General features: G+C 27.5%; 1 protein-coding gene across 1 annotated transcript; it reads right to left on the bottom strand.

Moving 5' to 3' along the window:
- Window positions 1-269: 269 nt before the first annotated feature.
- LOC122499762 lies at window positions 270-9,519 on the bottom strand. The gene is made up of 4 exons (XM_043608262.1): window positions 9,042-9,519; window positions 8,172-8,804; window positions 1,144-1,245; window positions 270-594 (listed from the first exon to the last, which is right to left on the bottom strand). The coding sequence occupies exons 2-4, from the start codon at window positions 8,366-8,368 to the stop codon at window positions 561-563; spliced, it is 333 nt and encodes a 110-aa protein (XP_043464197.1). The 5' UTR covers window positions 8,369-8,804; window positions 9,042-9,519; the 3' UTR covers window positions 270-560.
- Between the last annotated feature and the right edge of the window lie 9,732 nt (window positions 9,520-19,251).

The following is a 19,251-nucleotide window of genomic DNA, read 5'->3' as shown; positions in this document are numbered from 1 at the left end:
AGAAAATCAATTATTATTACAAATTATTAATGTTCAAGTCTTTTTAAATTCAAAGTATTCAATAAAAACTATTTTACAATAATATCAATAATATAACACAAACATAACCTACAATTCGTTTGCTTTTTAGGTACGTTTCTTGTGATTGCGTCACATTTATATAATTCTATTTATAAAATTTATTGGATAATTAATTTAATAATAATTTAATATTAATTTAATAATACAATAAGTAACAATTACGATTCATTAGTAAATATTTCCTTTTTCCCATTCAGTTGATATCGTTCTTAAATGTAAAATATGTTTATAATCGTTTGATGCTGTAAATTTTCCAGGAAGAACCGCAAAACAAAGACTGCACGGGACTTCTGTTTACATCACGAGGCAGTGTGTGTGTATTTGTGTTGACGATGAATTGGAAACAAGGGACTCGCTTCGATTAGCAGGTAATAATAATCGTTGAAAATTGAAATTCAGGATATATAATAGAAAATAAATTTGGAACTCGAGTTTCAATTTGTAAATTATTCCGGTTAACAAGAACATAAATTTTCTCGTCATGAATACATTTTCGATAATGTTTCCCTGGTTCTGAAAATTATAACCACTGATTAAAATTTGTCATTCAATTTGTATAATTATTTTGAAAAAAAAGTTTACCCAAACTTGAGGAAATATTCCATTTTTTTAATTTCATTTTCTTTGAATTTCTGTGTAATTATTTTGAAAAAATATTCTTTAAAACGAACTAGGGTTTATGTTTTGTTTCATTAATTTTCGTTTGTTATTTGTTGAAAAAATATTTTATTCCCTGTGAACGCAACTTAAGCCGATAAAGTATTCTTGGAAATTTAGTTACCCATCCCTGGTGTTCGTAGTGTTCGCGCCTTTATTACTAAGCTAACCTAAAATGTAATGCATTTTTGCGTTGTCATTGTGCCATATAACATCGCTATTTAAAAAGGTAAAAATAGTATATTTATACTTATTAAATTATAATGTCAATAATTTTATAGCAAATAAAATTAATTAAAAATTAATAAAATTAAATAAAAAAGGAAATAAAGGGGACAATTTTGAAATAAAAAAAAGAATTGCCAATAAGAATTTTACTCAACGATTCATGTTCCGAATGCCAACCTGTCGTCCGAATCTTCAGTGTCCGGATCTTCGCGGCATCGCAAATTTGTTCCCTCTTCGTAACGTACACGATATCCTAGCTTCCGTGGAACTCCGAGCAACCTACAAATAACACACGAGACCCATTCTTTCAAAGATCATTACAACATTTTTTTTATTGCGCAAAAAAAAATTCAATGGAAAAAATTAACGGTATTTTCTTTCACTATTATTTTACTTGGTTTTTACATTTATTCATTTCTTCTTTTTACATTTATTATCTGGGTTATGAAAAGTGAAGAATTTTATTTATATTATTTACAGAAATAATTATTGAAAAATTTTATTTAATATTCATTTTTTAGACATTCACAAGAAGTAGGTCATTCTTTTCGTTTTTACAGATATATTTGTAATATTTTATTTCCCTCGCATACTGTAAACCTTTTTCTGGTTAAAAAAGAAAATTTCACGTATTTTAGTGAAGCTGATAAAATATCCAAGTTACATTGCTTTCTAGTGTGGAAAATTGAAAAAAAATTGTTTTGTTTACACGAATGCGATGTAGTTTAATGGATAATTAAATATACATGAACAAACTTTGTGAATTTTTCATTTTTTTTCTTTGCTTTTTTGCATTTTACTTTTTATTGGACGTAATTTTGTGGTTTAATTAAAGTTAATAATTAATTATTTGAAAATTGCTCACGTATATTGTAATATTTAAAATCGATAACGAAACATTGAATTTATAACTATTGTAATGCAAATAGTAAAAAAATTAAATAAATTTAAACATTACAATAATTACTAATTATTGGAAATTTCAATAAGTAACAATTAATAAATTATTAAATTTAAATTGATAATTTTCGATAAAATATTTATTTTAAAACTTTTAATACATTTTGCTAAAATATTCATTTTAATTAACTTGATAAAATTTTAATTAAATATTTATTTTAATTATAACAAAAGTTTGCTTAATAATTATCTAAAAATCATTTTTAGTTTATTCATTAACTTTAAAGTAAAACTACCATTTCAATTTATTTCCCAAAAAGGTTGATTGATTTTTAATAAGGTCAACTTTTTGAGCACTCAGTAATTTTCAATCAATTTTAACTTTCCTGCAAAATAAGTTATTTATATTTGTTATAAAATATGAAATAATTTATAACAATTTTAAAAAAATGACTAACAGTATAAAAAAAATAATTTTGAAATAATTTACAGTTCATGTTTAAAAGTATAAAGCAAATTTAATTAAATTTAATCTAAATCCAAGAACAAAGATTACTTTTTAATTTTGTGCATATAAAAAGTGAATTGAGAGAGAGAAAAAATGAAGAAACCTTGTTGAGAAAATGAGGGAGAAATTATTTTCAGATATATGAGTGGTTTTTGTCAAAGTGACAAATTATTCCTGTCTAATTATCTTTGAGAAATGTGTGTGGTAATTTTTCTCATCCTTGAATCCTGGGTTATATAGGAAAAATTTTCACCGAGAGACATTTTAATAGTCATTCGTCGTGATAATTAAACGAGCGCAACGAGTTTTATGAATGGAAAGTATAAAATGTCGACTTCATTTTTTTTCTTCTTCATTCTAATACCTGTCGCGGATCAAATTTTGAGTGTGAATTCGAACCTACTTAAAATTATCACTACTTTCATTATTATAATGTCATAAGATTAATTTTATTGTCTTATTATAAAATTTTGTCTTGAGTTTAAAAAAATCCTCTCTGGGAAAAAATGGGACGCTTCGTTATTAATTAATCTGTTTACTTGATTTTTAGACTGTAATATAATATTTATTTTTCAAGGAGACTAATTATCACATACTGGAAGGAGTCATGGATCTAAGGGCAAGTAATTAAAAGCAGAAGAGGAAGAAGAAGAAAGTGTTGCTACTTCATCAGTATGATTTCGATATGTATATCGAACGTCATTTGGTGCAAGTTTGGCAAATGTGCTGCAGTGAAAAATTGGTTTTTAATAAAGATAAATCGTAATATTTTGACAAGAAGAAAATTCAACGCTCCATTTTGCAGTACATGTAAGTTTAAAAACACTTTTCTGGTTTAAGGTTACCTTCAACACCATTTATTATAGTATTTTTTGAAAACTTATTTTTTTTCATCAATTCATTACTTATCATTTTGAATTTTTTAAATCTAGATTTAGATTATAAAAATTCAAAATGCCACATTTACAATTATCCATTTAAAAAAATTGTCTTTTTTTGTTTTATAAGTAACGTAAAAACCTAACCTCTCTCATTGTGAAATTGTAATTTATTCTCTTTTTGTCATATACTTTATAAATATTTAAGCACTTTTCGTGTAACTTGAAGCACGAGAGATGAATTCTAACAATAAAAGAATATATACAGTGAAAAGTTTCACATCTATTCGGATATAAAAGTTTTAGGGAAAAAAACTTTTTGTGCGACAGTTTTTGTATTAAATGCAATATATACTGCGCTACTTATACACATAGAGTAAGTGGAAACTACAATTTTTATATACATATAAATTTTTGTGTGTTCCTACTCTGCCTTGAGGCATGTAAGCAAAGAAATCCGATGACAAAAGTTTCCATCTGAAAGTTGGTCCTTCTTTCTTTTTTTCTTATTTTGATACTCGGCACTGAAGGAAGCTTCACGAGTTTTTAATCTCCCTAAGTACGATAAGAAGGCCAGGAGAGTCGTTTACTGGTTAAAGGGAATTAGGGGTTGATAAAAGAAACGAGAAAAAAATATATATAACATAAGAAGCATTTGCTCTCTGAAAAAGGAGTCGTATATATTCTTTTATTATTAACTTAAGAAATACGAGTTTGAAAGGTTTATATTTTTCTTGTTTTTGCTTGTTTATGGACAAAAATTATAGACAAAAAAATAAAATACATTAGAGAAAATACGTCTCAATTTCAATAAAATTTTCTTTAAAATTTTTAACAATCTTTTTTTTCAATAAGTATTGAAAATTAAATTACATTGTAATTTTTTACCAGTAGATTGTTTATTCTATTTCTAATTTATTTATTGATGAAATCTTGATTACATTTTCTCTGAAACGTAAATTTATATATACATTTGTGAATAGAATTGTTAGATAATATAATACTTCGGTAATATTGTTTCCGCTTGTTTATTGTGCGATTCTCATAATTATTAATAGAATTCAAATAAATTATTTAAAAAACATGTCTCCGTGATTTGAATTTAAAATAATATTTTAACGGAAAAAATTTTATTTTAATAAACTTTTATGTTAGAATTTTTCAAAGAGAAGATATAATAATATTTCAAAAAAATTTTTTATTTGAATAACCGGAAGTTTTGCTTCTTATCAGACTAGAGGTTACGTTTTATGACATTTTTTACGCACACATATATACACAAAAGTGCACGCTTTCGGGCGTAATTCCTTTTTTCATTAAAATGAATAAAAATATTTTATACATTTAATAAAAATAAACTTTTTATATACGTTTACTCATTTCTTATTTATGAACCAATTCAGTTTTTTCTAAAAAATTTTTTGCTTCGTTCTCAATAATATAATTGAAAATTTTTTTTCATAAAAATAGTATTTAATATTTTATTTAATAAAAATAATAGAGAATATTATTATAATTTATAACTATTCTTAAGATAACAAATTATGAAATTATATGAATTTTTAGATATTTTCAATATAAGCCAAGAATCGACAACACGGAATATAAATGTTTATTTTTCGCTTAAAATTTGCAAAAATATTCAAAAAATTGTGAAACGATTTTCGTTTAGAAATAAAATTGAATATACATTTTAACGTAGCGTGAAATTGATTAAATTCTATAAAGTTAAAATGAAATTGAGATTCTTTTGCTCAATGAAGTGAATTTCCACAATTTTAGCCACAATGAAAAAATATATTTTTTTTTCAAATTCCAAGCTCCTTTTTCAAATACGAATTATATTTTTTTATGACAAAGAAAACGATAAAAAAATATTATTTTGTCAGAAAAAAAAATGAATGAAAAAAAATTTTTTCATTCGCGATGTTTTAACTTTAATCCAAAAGGCTTAACAGATTTTAACAATTTTTTGTCCTTGGAGTTTTAGCTCCGAAACATTTACACCTCGAGAGTTAGTAAAAGTTGTGAAAAAAAAACCTTTTTAAGTAAAGAGGATTTACCCGGATTGAAAGGTTGAAAAAGAGAAAAAGAAGAAGTTTGATAGTGTGGAAGAGTTACATTAGTATAGGGAAAGAATTGCGCTTTCGAGGATTCGTCCTACTTTTTTAATCTAGAGCGTCCCTCGATATACATAAAAACTACGTGTGTCCGAACACGAAAAAAAGGCTGACAGTATAAAGTGCGGATGCAAGTACAATGAACCAGCAAAAAAAAAAAAAGAGAGAGAGAGAGAGAGAGCGATAGTGACTGAGGAAGGGCAGAAAAGAGGGAGAATTTTCTCATTTATTTGTAACAAAGCTGCTTCCAAGTTGTTCACGATACAAACCCTCTCGATATCTCTTGAAATTCAAAAGAAAAGTGCCTTTCACTAACGAAGCGACTCTAATTGAAAATTAGCCTCGTTTAGATTTCAATTAACACAATATAACATTTTTTGCAATTATTTATCATTTCTTGTTTATATGGAATTTTTTATTTACTTATATTTATTACATTTATTGAAAATACATTTAATCAATACTCGTTGAAAAATAAATTTAATTTTAAATTCCACTTGTCTGATTAATTCATATTTTTCATGCCATGCCAATAACACAAATCACTCTATCAATTTTTAATCGATCTTCACATTTTTGATTTTTGAAAATTCGTGCCATTTGCCGCTCTACTTAACTTTTGCGCCAGGCGAAACTTAACCTAAAAAATTTGTTAAATTCTGTTTTAAGTTATTTATAATTATAATAATTCAATACTGAATATTTTATAATCAATATTTAGATCAATTCATTTAATTAGAGAGCTAAATATAAAAAGATATTTTAATTTTAGTATTATTTTTACTTCACGTGTGAAGAAAGACGAAAATAATTATGAAAAACTATGATTGATTGCTTTTCACACATTATATTTATTCACGACGATAAAAATTAAATTAGAATTTTAATACTTCATGGTAATGAAATATTTCACTTTCACGCAATTTGTTATAATTATCAATTTCCCCCTGTTCCCTTCATATAGTAGACTTTATGTACTGAATTTCTTTTTATTGAAAAAGTATTTTAAAATTTAAACAAATTTTTTTATATTTGGAAAAATTTTTTTTATTAAAAAATACATTAAAAAAACTTATACTAGAGTTGGATAATAAAATCAAGAGGACATCGAGAAACATGAACATATTAAGTAAATTAAAAAATGTAAATAAAATTTCAAAAATATAAGTTTAAAAATATTTGTCATCGAAAGTAAAAGTCTGGAATAATATTTCATGTGTATGTTAAAATAATCTTATCATATCCTCATTAACAATGAATTTCCATTTTCATTAATGGAAATCTAGACAAAATCCCTTTGGGTCTTAGACCCTGAAGAGTTGACCGGGTTCGTTTTGCTGATCGATCAGCAATGCTATAAATACTAAAGTTTCTCTTTCTCACTCCCTCGTCTATAGGCCCCCCCAGTTTAAAAATAATTATCGATTGTATCCCAAGTCGTGGTAAAGAAGTTGTATCCGTTCGGTAAGTGGGTAATTGAAATTGAAGTAACGGAAAGAAGAACAGAGAGAGAGAAAGAAGAATCCAATTTCCAATCACAATTGTTCGAAAATCGAGAAAAGTTGGAATAATTCAGTGAGCGCACTGGGAATCACTCTCTTTTTTTTACACAATACCCGTGGAAAACCACTCTAATCGTGTAATTCAATTTTAACCCTACGGATATGAAGCTAATATGTCAGAATTGACCGTATTGAATAATTAAAGAGGTAGTTTTATATATTAAAGACATACTTTTAATATATAATGTGTTTAGATGCATTAATTGTCTATAGAGTCTAATAAATTTAGAGGGGGGGGGGATTATAATTAACAAAAGATAAATTTTCGTAAGTACGAACGACCTCTGACGTGCATGCGCGCAATCTATAGATATTTTTTTGGTTTTGCGTCGAGTCGTTATTACATATAACCTACTTACTTAATTTTAAGAAACTTTTTTTCATTTTCAGAATTTAATGTAATGATATTAATAATAATATAATTCATAATATTGTTATTAATAATATTATTAATAAATTATTATTATTAATAATATTATGAATAATAGTATTATTAATAATAATATAAATGGTAATATTAATAATAATAATTTCTTTTCTAGGAGTCAAATCACCAGCAGGAGTGGAGTCATGGATCCAGAGGCAAGTAATCAAAAGCAGAAGAGAAAGAAGAAAGAAAGTGTTGCTATTTCATCAATATGATTTCCATATGTATATCGATCGTCATTTGGTGCAAGTTTGGCAAATGTGCTGCAGTGAAAAAGTGTTTTTATATATAAAGATAAATCGTAATAAATTGACAAGAAGAAAATTCAACTCCCCATTTTGCAGTTTAAAGAAACTACTTTTAAATTTCCATTTCTGGTTTGAGTTTATTTTTAACACCACTTAGTCTTTTTATTATCAAATCACATGCCTTTTTCTAAGCGCGAAAAAATTCAAGGCAATTCAAGTTTTCTTTTCCACGGTCAGGTATTTTTCTCTCCAAAGACAAGTTAGTGTTTTTTTTCAATTTTTAGTCAAATTTCTAAGTTGGATATTTAAATCAAAATACTTATTTTCCTATATACTTATACATAGTTAAATTAATATTTACATTTACGAACCAATCCTTTAAAAAAATTTGCCCATACGTATAGGACTCGGATAGTAAAATTCTGTAGAAGTTAAAAAAAAGGGTTGATTTTATAACAAAAAAAAAGTAAAAAAAACTAAAGATCGTGACCCAGTTATATTATTGGTAGATTTCAAAGCACAGTATACGTGTATTTACATCGTGAATTGAGAATCGACTCACATGTAATCGATTGGTATCTTCCTCCAGGTGCCATTTGTTGTGAGCTCAATCTCAAGATCTTTGTACGAGTCCCGGGAGTATTTTGCGCTCTTACACCATGAGCTTGATTTTTTTGCGCAATTGCGCCACGGGGCACAATCAATTATCATTTTCTTTTCTTCACCTTGATTTTTCGAAAAAATCACTACAACACACATTAATACAAATTTTATTTCTTCTCCCGTTTTTCACGTGACTTAAATTCTCTAATCAATGACTTCCTCAATAGTACACACACATTTGTCCCATTATACATTTCGAACTGAGCAAACATTTATGTAAACAACAACTCTGTATATAGATATAAACAAGAATATTTACACAATTCTGTCAGTGTTTATAGTCAAACACTGTGTACAAGATTCACATATTTTTTTAATTTCAGATTTTATATTATAAACTTTTGTTATTTTGAATTAGGATTACAAACATTTACATCGCGGAATATGATTTATATTTCAAAATTTTATTTCTGGTACTTTTGAATATTGAAAAAAGAATGTCTTCTTTTTTTTTAAAGAAAATAATATTCTCTATAGGTAAAACTAAAAACCGGGGTAATAACGAATAGGGTTAAATTTACACCGGGCAAAACTGCAAATGGGGTAAAAGTGAATACCAGGTAATAAAAAATACGGGCATATCATTAACTATGGGGTAATTGTGAACACTAGATTCTATTAAATATGGCTAAAAAATAATCTATTTTTAATTAATTAATGTTTAAATAATTATTCCTCGCGTGATAAAAGAGCAAAAAATTGATTTTTTAAGTTAACAATAAAAAAAACATTTTTTGAATATTTTTCAATACGTGGTAATTTTTTTCACCTTCACGAGAAAATTGACTTTTTTTTTCTTTTTTGTCAAAATCTTATATAATTGAAATTATTAGAGCGAAGCGCCCAAACAATAAAATTGCATCTTTACGTGAAGAATATGCCCGTCAGCACTTTTGAACAATAATTAACCGCACAATCACGTAAGTGCTTCTCTATTCACGAATGTTGGACAAAAAATCAAGTAGTTTTCACGATCGTCGAAAAGAATCTTTTTTTTTATTTTTTCGGTCACGTCATTCTTTAGCATATTTCTTTGCTTTTTTTCCACTACAAATGTATCTTATCGACTGCGTTAATTTTTTAAAAGAAAAACACTCGTTATTTAACAATATAAATGAGAATTTCGTCATTCGTTCATTCATAGTTTTCTATTCGTTTATTGTTTCCTTTATTTTGTTTTATCAGAAATGTTTTTTTCTTTTGCATTTTATATTATAACATACAAAAAATAATGTTATTAGACGTAATAATGTAAAATGCAAAAAGAAGTTTTTCTGTATAAAATAATATTAGTAGTTATTATTCTTTATTTTTATTATTATTAATTATATTATATATTAATTATTTAATATTAGTTAGTTAATCTTTTACGTCTTATAAGATTTTTGATAATATCAATTTTTGATAAATTTAAAATTAATTATTTTTTTTTGGTATTTTTGGGGCAATAAAAATTACTAATTATTTTGTTGTTTATTTAGTATTTTTATTTATTAATTAGTATTTATTATTATATATTTATTATTTAGTTATTATTTTTTTATATTAATTTTTTTATATTTTTTTTTAAAGTCATTATTTAGTGTTTATTTTATATTTATTATTTATATACATTTTTTAATATTAATTTAAAAAAATTGTAATTTTCTTGGCACTAAATTTATTATTTTTTTAAATTTCACATTTTCACATGTCAAGGTCAAGGTTTGCGCTAATTTTTTTCATTTTATTTTTTGCCAATATCAAAAGTTACGTTTTGCCGTGTATCTCTACCGGTTAACTGAAGTTACGACACCCACGATACTCGAACGAAACTCAGTTATGTTATAATGAAAATGAGATCTGACGGGGACAACCGGTTTTGCGTTGCACGGCTTTACCTTCTCGTTATAATTGTAAAATGATCTTCAAGTCCCTCTCATCATGCGTACTTTATTATAACATTACACGTACATTAATTGCTTTCACCTTATTAACAAGTCTTATCAACTTGTTTTGTTTCCTTTTTTTTTGAAAAAAAGGAAACACTTTATCCTCACTTTTTTAATTTTATCTTTACACTAGAATTTTATTACTCCAATTAGTTCCTTCTAATTGTTTTTTTTTAATTCTGACCACTTGAGAAAGTATAAATTTAAAAAATAGAAAATTTTAACTTTAATAAATGTATTTTGTTAAATTTATCATGTAATATATTTATTAATTATATTTATTTTCATTTATTTTCATTTATTTTCATTTATTTATTATGTATATTTATATATTTATTCATTTATTTAATATTTATTATATTTCTTTGAATTCTTATAATTTGATTGCTATGTAAATTTTTCTTTAGTCAAAAAAACTTTTTATCTATAAGTACTTTTTTTATTAAATTTTAATATTATATTTTTTTCTTTAAATTTTATCCTCGAATCGTAAAATAACTTTAATTTCGCATCCAATAAAATACATTGCATGCTGAAAGGCTTCGCGTGACCTTCAAGTATGCAATTATATATGCACATTTATAATTGTAATTTTTATAAAGTTTTTTACTTATCAAAAAACAATTTTTTTGTAAAAAGAAAAACCGAATATAATTATATAGCAAATTTTGTTTTTCACTTTTATAGAAAATGCTAGTAATCTTTTCTTAAACGATATATGTGAATTATATAATTACAATAAGTAGGTTTTTTATTATCGAACAGTAATTCTAATTATTTATAATTATAAATCTAACACAAAACATAACCTATAATTTCGTTCGTTTAGGTACCACCTTCTTTGGAACGCGTCACATATCATTAAATAGTAATAATAATTATTATTAATATTATTATTATAAATTATAATAATTATTACCTATAAATTATAATAATTATTATTAAATTAATTTAATAATAATATTATTCAAATTAATAATTATATTATTACCATGAATAAGTAATGTTAAAAATCGAAAAATAGCGATTTTTTAAAAATGCCGACCAATTGATTTGTATTTTATTTATTTCCTTCTTTTTTTTGAAAAAATTTCTATTCTAAGTGACCTTAAAATGTGTGACAAATTCGTATTAGTAAACGACAATCGCATATATAGATAAGCAACACTAATAATATATTTTAAATGTACATCTATTCCACATGAACTAGAAAAGCAAATTTAGATTTTAGATAAAAATTTCATTGAGTAAATGAACTTTTATTGGCCACAATTTTTGCTCTAAATTGTAATTCAATTCTCTCATTAACTATTTTTCTTTATACTCGCTTTGAACTGGGTCGTTGCCAAGAACAAAAAAAAAAGTTAATCAAACTTTTTTTCACCCTCAGTATATGATTGTGGCCTTTGTTTAAATCATATTAGAAATTAATTTTTTAAATTACCACTTCAAGTAAATTTAATAATTGTTTTTAAAAATTTTCTTTGCAATTAAAAAGAAACAATTACAGCAACAATAATAAAATTAATAACAATAACAGTAATAACAATAATAAAAATAATGACGATAATGACAATAATAACAATAATAACAATAATAACAATAATAACGATAATGACAATAATAACAATATAATAATAATAATAATAATAATAATAATAATAATAATAATAATAATTATTATTATTATTATTATTATTATTATTATTATTATTATTATTATTATTATTATTATTATTATTATTATTTTTTTTTTTATTATTATTATTATTATTATAAATAACAACCCACTAATATAGTGAGTTTGAATTCAACATTATCGATTACAATATACACTCTCTATACACACTCGGCCTACGCACTCGTCAAGAATTGAAATGCGGGCGAGTGGACAAAAAAGAAAAAAAAATTCCATTTTTACGAGGCAAACAATTCAGCAATTTTCCCTTGGCTTCAAAGCTGCACCCATTTTTCACAAAAATGTGATTTCAACGATCTAGCTCGACTTTCATAATGTCAAATTTATTTCTCCAAAATTTCAATACATATTTTTATTACACTCATGGGAGAAAAAGAGATAGAGAGAGAATTTTACAGCTTTAATCGTGTGTTGAAATTTTTTCTTTCAACAAATTCATAACTGTCACAATAAATATTACGATAATAATCGAAAAAAGTTGTTCCACAAAGTCAGTGAAATTTATATTAAATTTAAAAAAGTAATTATTTACTTGTAGTTTTATTTAAATTTTTAAATAATTATTTATATTCAGAAATTATATTATTATTAGTAATTTAGTTATTACTAATAATAATATAATAAATAAATAATAATTGTTAATAAAAATAATAATATTTTTTTCTAGGAGTCAAATCACCAGCAGGAGTGGAGTCATGGATCCAGAGGCAAGTAATCAAAAGCAGAAGAGAAAGAAGGAAGAAAGTGTTGCTACTTCATCAGTATGATTTCGATATGTATATCGAACGTCATTTGGTGCAAGTTTGGCAAATGTGCTGCAGTGAAAAAGTGGTTTTTAATAAAGATAAATCGTAATATTTTGACAAGAAGAAAATTCAACGCCCCATTTTGCAGTTTAAGGAAACTACTTTTAAATTTCCTTTTCTGGTTAAAGATTATATATGCAAACTCATTAATTATTTTTGTATTTATTTGTTAAATATTAATTTTAATTAATTAAGAACAAATTACATAACATCTCATTAATTATTTTTTCACTAATATTATTTTTGTTTCATATTATTTATTTATTTAATGAATATACAGGCTCAAAGGCCCGTATTATTATTTTTTTATTTATTTATTAAATATTAATTTTTTAAATGTAAATTTTTGTTATTTTTTTCATATAAACCGAGAAGGAAAAAAGTAGAGGGAAAATAATAGCAACAAGGAAAAATAATATAAATGTGAAAAATTCCGACTTCTTTTTTCTCTTAAATCCAAGATAAACCCTTCGCCCCTCGCTTTTCCGCCAAATATAAAAATGCGAATTGTATCTTCCTTCCATCTCTCTTATGCGAGAGACCTAAACTCTCACGGCCTCCTCTTTTATGTTTCTTTCGATTTTCCTTCTTAAGAACTTCCGTTCAGATACGCGACCTCGTCACAAATGAAAAAAAAACTTCGAGAATTCTAACTCTCGGCAAAAGAAAAAGATAGTTATATAAAAAAATGAATAAAAAGAAAAGCTAAAAAGGCCTATATACAGGAGAGAATGACAGAAATGTAATGAACTGTTTTATCAAATTGGGCCAAACAATAAAAGAAATCTTGGGAATTCTATTTTTAACTGGTTTTTTTTCTCTTCTATTCGCACGTCAATGCAAAAAAAAAGTATTCTAAAATTTTTTTTTTCCTTTATTTATCAATAGTTTAATATAAAATATTAATTTTTTAAATAATATAAAACAGTAGCAAAACCTGTTTTTTTAATTTTCTAATTTAAAACTAAAAATTCAATTCATTTTGCAAATATTATTAAAAAAAAAATTACATAAAAGTAATAAAGAAAAAAACAACAAAGAGTACATAAGAAAGTAAACGTGAATATAATAAAATGATAGGAGAAAATAGTGAAAGAGGAAAATAAAAGATTTTTTTTCTCCACTCTTACCCCTCATCTTCTTCGTCGTGTTCAATTTCCTCGTCCGCCATAATCTTCTAAAATCGAAAGATTTCCGCGGTCTTTAAATTTTATCCATGAAAAAGTGAAAACGAACAAGAAAAAATCAGAAAATTCACTCGATGAAAATATTTCTCTGATAAACTTGGAACACAATGGGGGGGAAAAAATATCGCCACTATCTGATGCAAATTTTTTTTCACTACTGTTAAGACTAGAAGTAAATGAAAATAGTTTATGGCTTCGATGAAGCCTTCTTTTCAAGTCTATTTTGTTTAATGCCCTAATACCATTATCCACGAACATTGCCGAAGCAAGTAACGAAAAAAGACACACATAGATTTTTTTCAATGTATATTATCACTAGGCTTCTTCGCGGAGGCCGACCTGATCTCAATTTTTTTTTCTTCATTTTTTTAATATTAATAATTTTTAATCACATTTTCCCTTTGTTCCAATTTTTTTTCAGTGTAGAAATGATATCGATTTTTTATTGCCTTTTGGTATTTCTTTTTTTATTTTCTATTATTTTCTTATTATTATTATCCTACTTTTTATTTTGATACTATTTTTTATTTTTCTTCTACTTGTTTATACTATTTTTTATTCCTTCCTACTTTTATATTTTCTTATTATATTTTTCTCCTACTTTTTATTTTTGATACTATTTTTTAATTTTTTTGTACTTTATTTTATTCTACTAATTTTTTTTAATTTCTATTCTTTATTTACTTCCTCCTTTTCATTTTTCTATTCTCTTACTTTTTTATTTTTCTACTATTTTTTAATTTTTTCTACTTTTTAATTTTTCTATCTTTTTATTTTCTATTATTTTTTAATTTTTTTCTACTTTTTAATTTTGCTCTCTTTTTATTTTCTTCCTGATTTTTATTTTCCTACTATTTTTTTATGTTCCTTCTTTCTTTCTATTTTTCTACTTTTGCTTCCTCATGAGGTAGCTTTGCATTGGTGACGATTTTCAATTTTTCAAAAGAAGGTTATATGGACTCATTTTCATCTAAAACATATGTATATTCAATTATGAGCAAATGTCCAGATGTATGTGTGTGTGTATGTGTGTGTGTATGTCACAAGAATTGTGTACAAATTATCTCAGACAAATTTTGATGGATTGTCCTGAAATTTTGCAGGTATATTGCAGTCATTAATACCTAAAATCTGAGACAAGGATTTTCAAAAATATCTGCAAAAATTTTTTTTATACAATTTTTTTAAAATTTAGAAAAATTTTTTTTTTGTATTTTTTGAAATAATTTTTTTATTTGTTAATATTTTCATTAATTATTCTCAAAATTACATTCCTGACAAGAAAATGAATCGATTGATGTATACAAAGTATATATTTTATCAAAATTTATCAAATTAATAAATATTTTTCTTTTTAAAAAAAAATTCAAATTTTGTATTTTTTTCATAATTTATTTAATATTAATATTAATATTTTGAAATGATTATTCTATCATAAAATAGAAGCAATTGGCAAATGAAAGTGTAAATTTCACCAAATATTTATATAACAACTTATAAATTATAAATGATTTATATAATTTTATTTTTAACAAATCTTCTGGACGAACCCTTTTGTACATAGTTTTTCAAAAGTTTGCAAAACCGCAATTTTTATACATTGAGGAAGCTAAATGGTCATGAAATGAACAACTTGTTTTATTAATTTCTTCCTATTTTTTTTCTATTATATTTTATTCATAATATCATAATTTTATTAAAAATTATCATAATATCATATCATATCATATCATAATATCATAATTTTATTAAAAAAAAATAAAATAATTTCTGCTTTATGTAAATATTAGACGAATTATTCAATTTAAATTCTATTTTGAAAAGAGGCTCTTATATACTTGAGCTCAAATGTTAATTTATTTTCATCAAGGAAGAGTGAATATTGCGTTTCCATTAGCATAGTTAAATTTTTTAAAATGAAATTTTAATAACTCCAAAGTAGAATATTCTTTCTCTTTGAAATTTGTTGGAAATTTATTTTAAATTTTGCAAATTATGCTTATAATAAATTATGTGTATTCTTTTTGCTAATTAAAAATTTAAACATAAGAAATAATTTTAAAAAGTAATAAAGTAGTTAAAAATAATATAATATAAAAATATTGAAATAATTAATAATAAACAATAAGTAAATAAATAAATATTAATAAAAAATAATAAATAATAAAGAATGATCAGAATAATAATAATAATAATAATAATAATAATAATAATAATAATAATAATAATAATAATAATAATAATAATAATAATAATAATAATAATAATAATAATAATAATAATATTAATAATAATAATAAAAATATATTTTTTTTTTTGCTTAGGGAATTTTGGGAAATCTGCCTACAGATACCTTGGATTCCGCAACTCCAAGGTTATGTGGGGTTGGTACAATGAAACAAAGGGTAATATTAAAAAAAAGATAAATAAATAAATGTTATAATAAATTTAATAAACTGGCGACCTACCAGCCCGACCCACTAAAATCCGTAACCCTTCTTCTGGAGCCCTTTACCCTCCCTCGGAACTGTCGTAAGACTTTAACCTTCGAGGGTGGCGCTCCAACTCTGTCGCTAATGCGACCTTCTTCTTTTCTCTGCGGTTTTCCTGCGTCCGTAGTTAAAAAAAATGATTAAAACTATTTCATAGTCTAAGCGGAATTTACAGCACAACAATAATAAAAAAAAGTTGTTTAAGAAGTGTTAAAAGTCAAAAGATAAAATTGTAAACGGATATAAAAAAGAAAAGAAAAAAAAAGTAAACACGTATATAACGTTGAAAAGACAAAACTGTACAAAAACGAATAAAAAAAACAAAACAAATTAAAAAATGTAGAAGGACAAATAAATCACAAAATGAATTAATAAAAAAAACAAACAAACAAATTAAAAGCTGTTTAAATTACGCTTTTTGGCGGCCGTCGAGATCCTTCCTCGAAATAACGGAGATTATGAAGTTCTCGACTTGCCGCCAATTCTCTTCTGACTGGGTCATCAGCGATACCATGTTCTCCGGTGTAACTTGACTGTTTACACCTTCGAACATGGCCCGCCTCTCCAAGTCCCACTTCTTGCATGAGAAGAGGGTGTGCTCCGCGTTGTCCGCAGGAAACTGGCAATATGCACACACCTCGTCCTCGCGTAATTTAAAGCGACACAGGTACGAGTTAAAACACCCGTGACCTGTGAACGCCTGAGTCAGATAATAGGAAACCTGACCGTGTTTCCTATTTATCCAGGTGGCGAGTGCCGGGATAAGGCGATAGGTCCATCGACCTTTTTCCTCACCATCCCATCTTTCCTGCCATCTTTCTATGAGCCTGTGCCTCGCTTCTTTGCGAATCAGGCCCTTGCTTGGTCTTAACTCCTCATCCAAGGAACTTCTTTCTTTAGAAAAGAGAAACATTTCTTCCCTTTCCCTCGCCAAAAGATCTGCTGGCGGGACACTTGCAAGGACCTGCACAGCACTCGTAGATACCGTCTTATATGCAGAGATGATACGCGTTGTTATCGATCTCTGCGCCGACAGTATCTTTTCACAGATGGTCACACATCTTTTACTCCTCAGGGCCCACGCTGGTGCTGCATAGTGCATTTTAGCGTGCACGACACTCGCCACCAGTCTCCGTTTTTGTTCACGGGGTCCGCCTACGTTCGGCATTAACCGTGAAAGATTAGTCGCACACTCGATCGCCTTATTTGACGCCGTAGCCATGTGGTGGTGGAAGTTTAACCTTCCATCCAACTCCACACCAAGATATTTAATTTGCTTACTCCACTTGACCTCGAATCCGTCTATCACGATTCGTGGGAGCTCATAACCACGTCTGTCTTTGACCAGCAGTGCCTTGGTCTTTTCTAGGGCCATTTCAAGACCTCTGGTATCGGCAGTGCACACGAACAACGCGTTGTCCGCAAAGCCGATGATCACCGCACTTTCGGGCAGATCCATTCGCAGAAAATCATCGTAAGATACATTCCATACAAATGGACCCATCCTCGAGCCTTGAGGAGCCCCACGCTGCATCTTTCCCCTGAGAGTGCAGGTGTCTCCCTCATATATAACCCACCTGTCGCTAAGATAATTATCCATTATCCGCAACAAGTAGGGCAGCATGTTTTTCTTTTTCATCGACTCGCTTAGATCTTTCCATCTTGCGGAATCAAACTCGTTGCGTATGTCAATTGCTACCAACGCGCAGAAGCTCTTCTTTTTTCCGGGTCCCAATTTGTTTTTTCCTGCTTTGGCTATCTCCACAACTGCCTGGATGGCATCAACTGTGGACTTACCTTTACGGAAACCAAATTAGTGATCGGATAGACAATTCTCTTTGGTCAAGTGGCTTTGCATTCTCTGCAGAACCATATCCTCTAGAAGTTTACCCATCGTATCCAACAGGCATATAGGCCTGTACGATGAAACCTTATCTAGAGGTTTTTCACCTTTCCTTAGGAGGACTAACCTCTGTCGCTTCCAGTCGCAAAAGAACTCTTTTCTCTCAAGGCAAAGATTGAAGCATCGAAGCAGAATCTGGGGTGAAGTTTCGATAACCAACTTTAGGATCTCGTTACTTATCCCATCGATTCCAGGCGCCTTACCTGTTTTCAATCTTTTGCCTGCTATTTGCAGTTCACTAAGTGTGAAGAGTTCTTCCTCTTCGACTTTGCAAAAACTCCAGTCCCTTCTAAAGTATGGTTCTGCAGGAGGAAACAAAGAACTTATTATCTTTCTGACCCAATCGGGATTGTCCAGGCCGGGGGTCTTTTGCCTTGTCACTAATTTCTTAGTCACGATTTTATAAGCCAGACCCCATGGGTCCTTATCGACTTCCTCGATTAGGTCCTTCCAGCTACGGCGTCGCGACTTGCGGATCTCCTTCTTGAGGTCCTTTTTCGCCTCCTTGAAAGCCTCTTTCAGCAAGGGATCTCCCTTAGATCGGGTATATGTCCTTCTTGCTTTAAGGCATTCCTTTCTCAAGGAGGCTAGCTCCTCTGACCACCAGTGCAAGGATTTTCTTACGGGAGTGGCGCCTTTGCGTGGCATTGACGCATTGCAAGCGGTGACTATCGTGTTCCTCACCGCTCGAACCTTCCCATCCAGACTGCTCGGCCTCTTCACCCAGCCCAAGTCCTCAATCAAAAGGGCTTCTCTTAGGGACCGGCCGAACTTTTCCTTGTCGAGTCTCTTCATATTCCACGAGGAGGTTTTGCGACTAGGAATATCCTGTCTTTTTTCTCCTCGTGTGTCTCCCATCGAGACTAAGAACTTAATGTACTGGTGGTCACTTGCGGTATATTCCTCAGAGACCCACCAGTCGCTTATGCGGCTAAATAGTTTAGACGATGCGATCGTTAGA

This window comes from Leptopilina heterotoma, unplaced genomic scaffold (genome assembly GCF_015476425.1).
Source record: "Leptopilina heterotoma isolate Lh14 unplaced genomic scaffold, ASM1547642v1 Lhet_174, whole genome shotgun sequence".
NCBI lineage: Eukaryota > Metazoa > Arthropoda > Insecta > Hymenoptera > Figitidae > Leptopilina > Leptopilina heterotoma.
This window is presented reverse-complemented; position numbering and strand designations above follow the sequence as displayed.

What these genes read in the sequence shown, in the direction of transcription:
- LOC122499762 (XM_043608262.1), bottom strand. Translation starts at nt 8,368, where the DNA reads ATGTGTGTTGTAGTGATTTTTTCGAAAAATCAAGGTGAAGAAAAGAAA. An exon ending in AAGATACCAATCGATTACAT is followed by an intron (nt 1,246 to 8,171) that starts GTGAGTCGATTC and finishes TGTTATTTGTAG; the next exon opens with GTTGCTCGGAGTTCCACGGA. An exon ending in ACTGAAGATTCGGACGACAG is followed by an intron (nt 595 to 1,143) that starts GTTGGCATTCGG and finishes TATAATTTTCAG; the next exon opens with AACCAGGGAAACATTATCGA.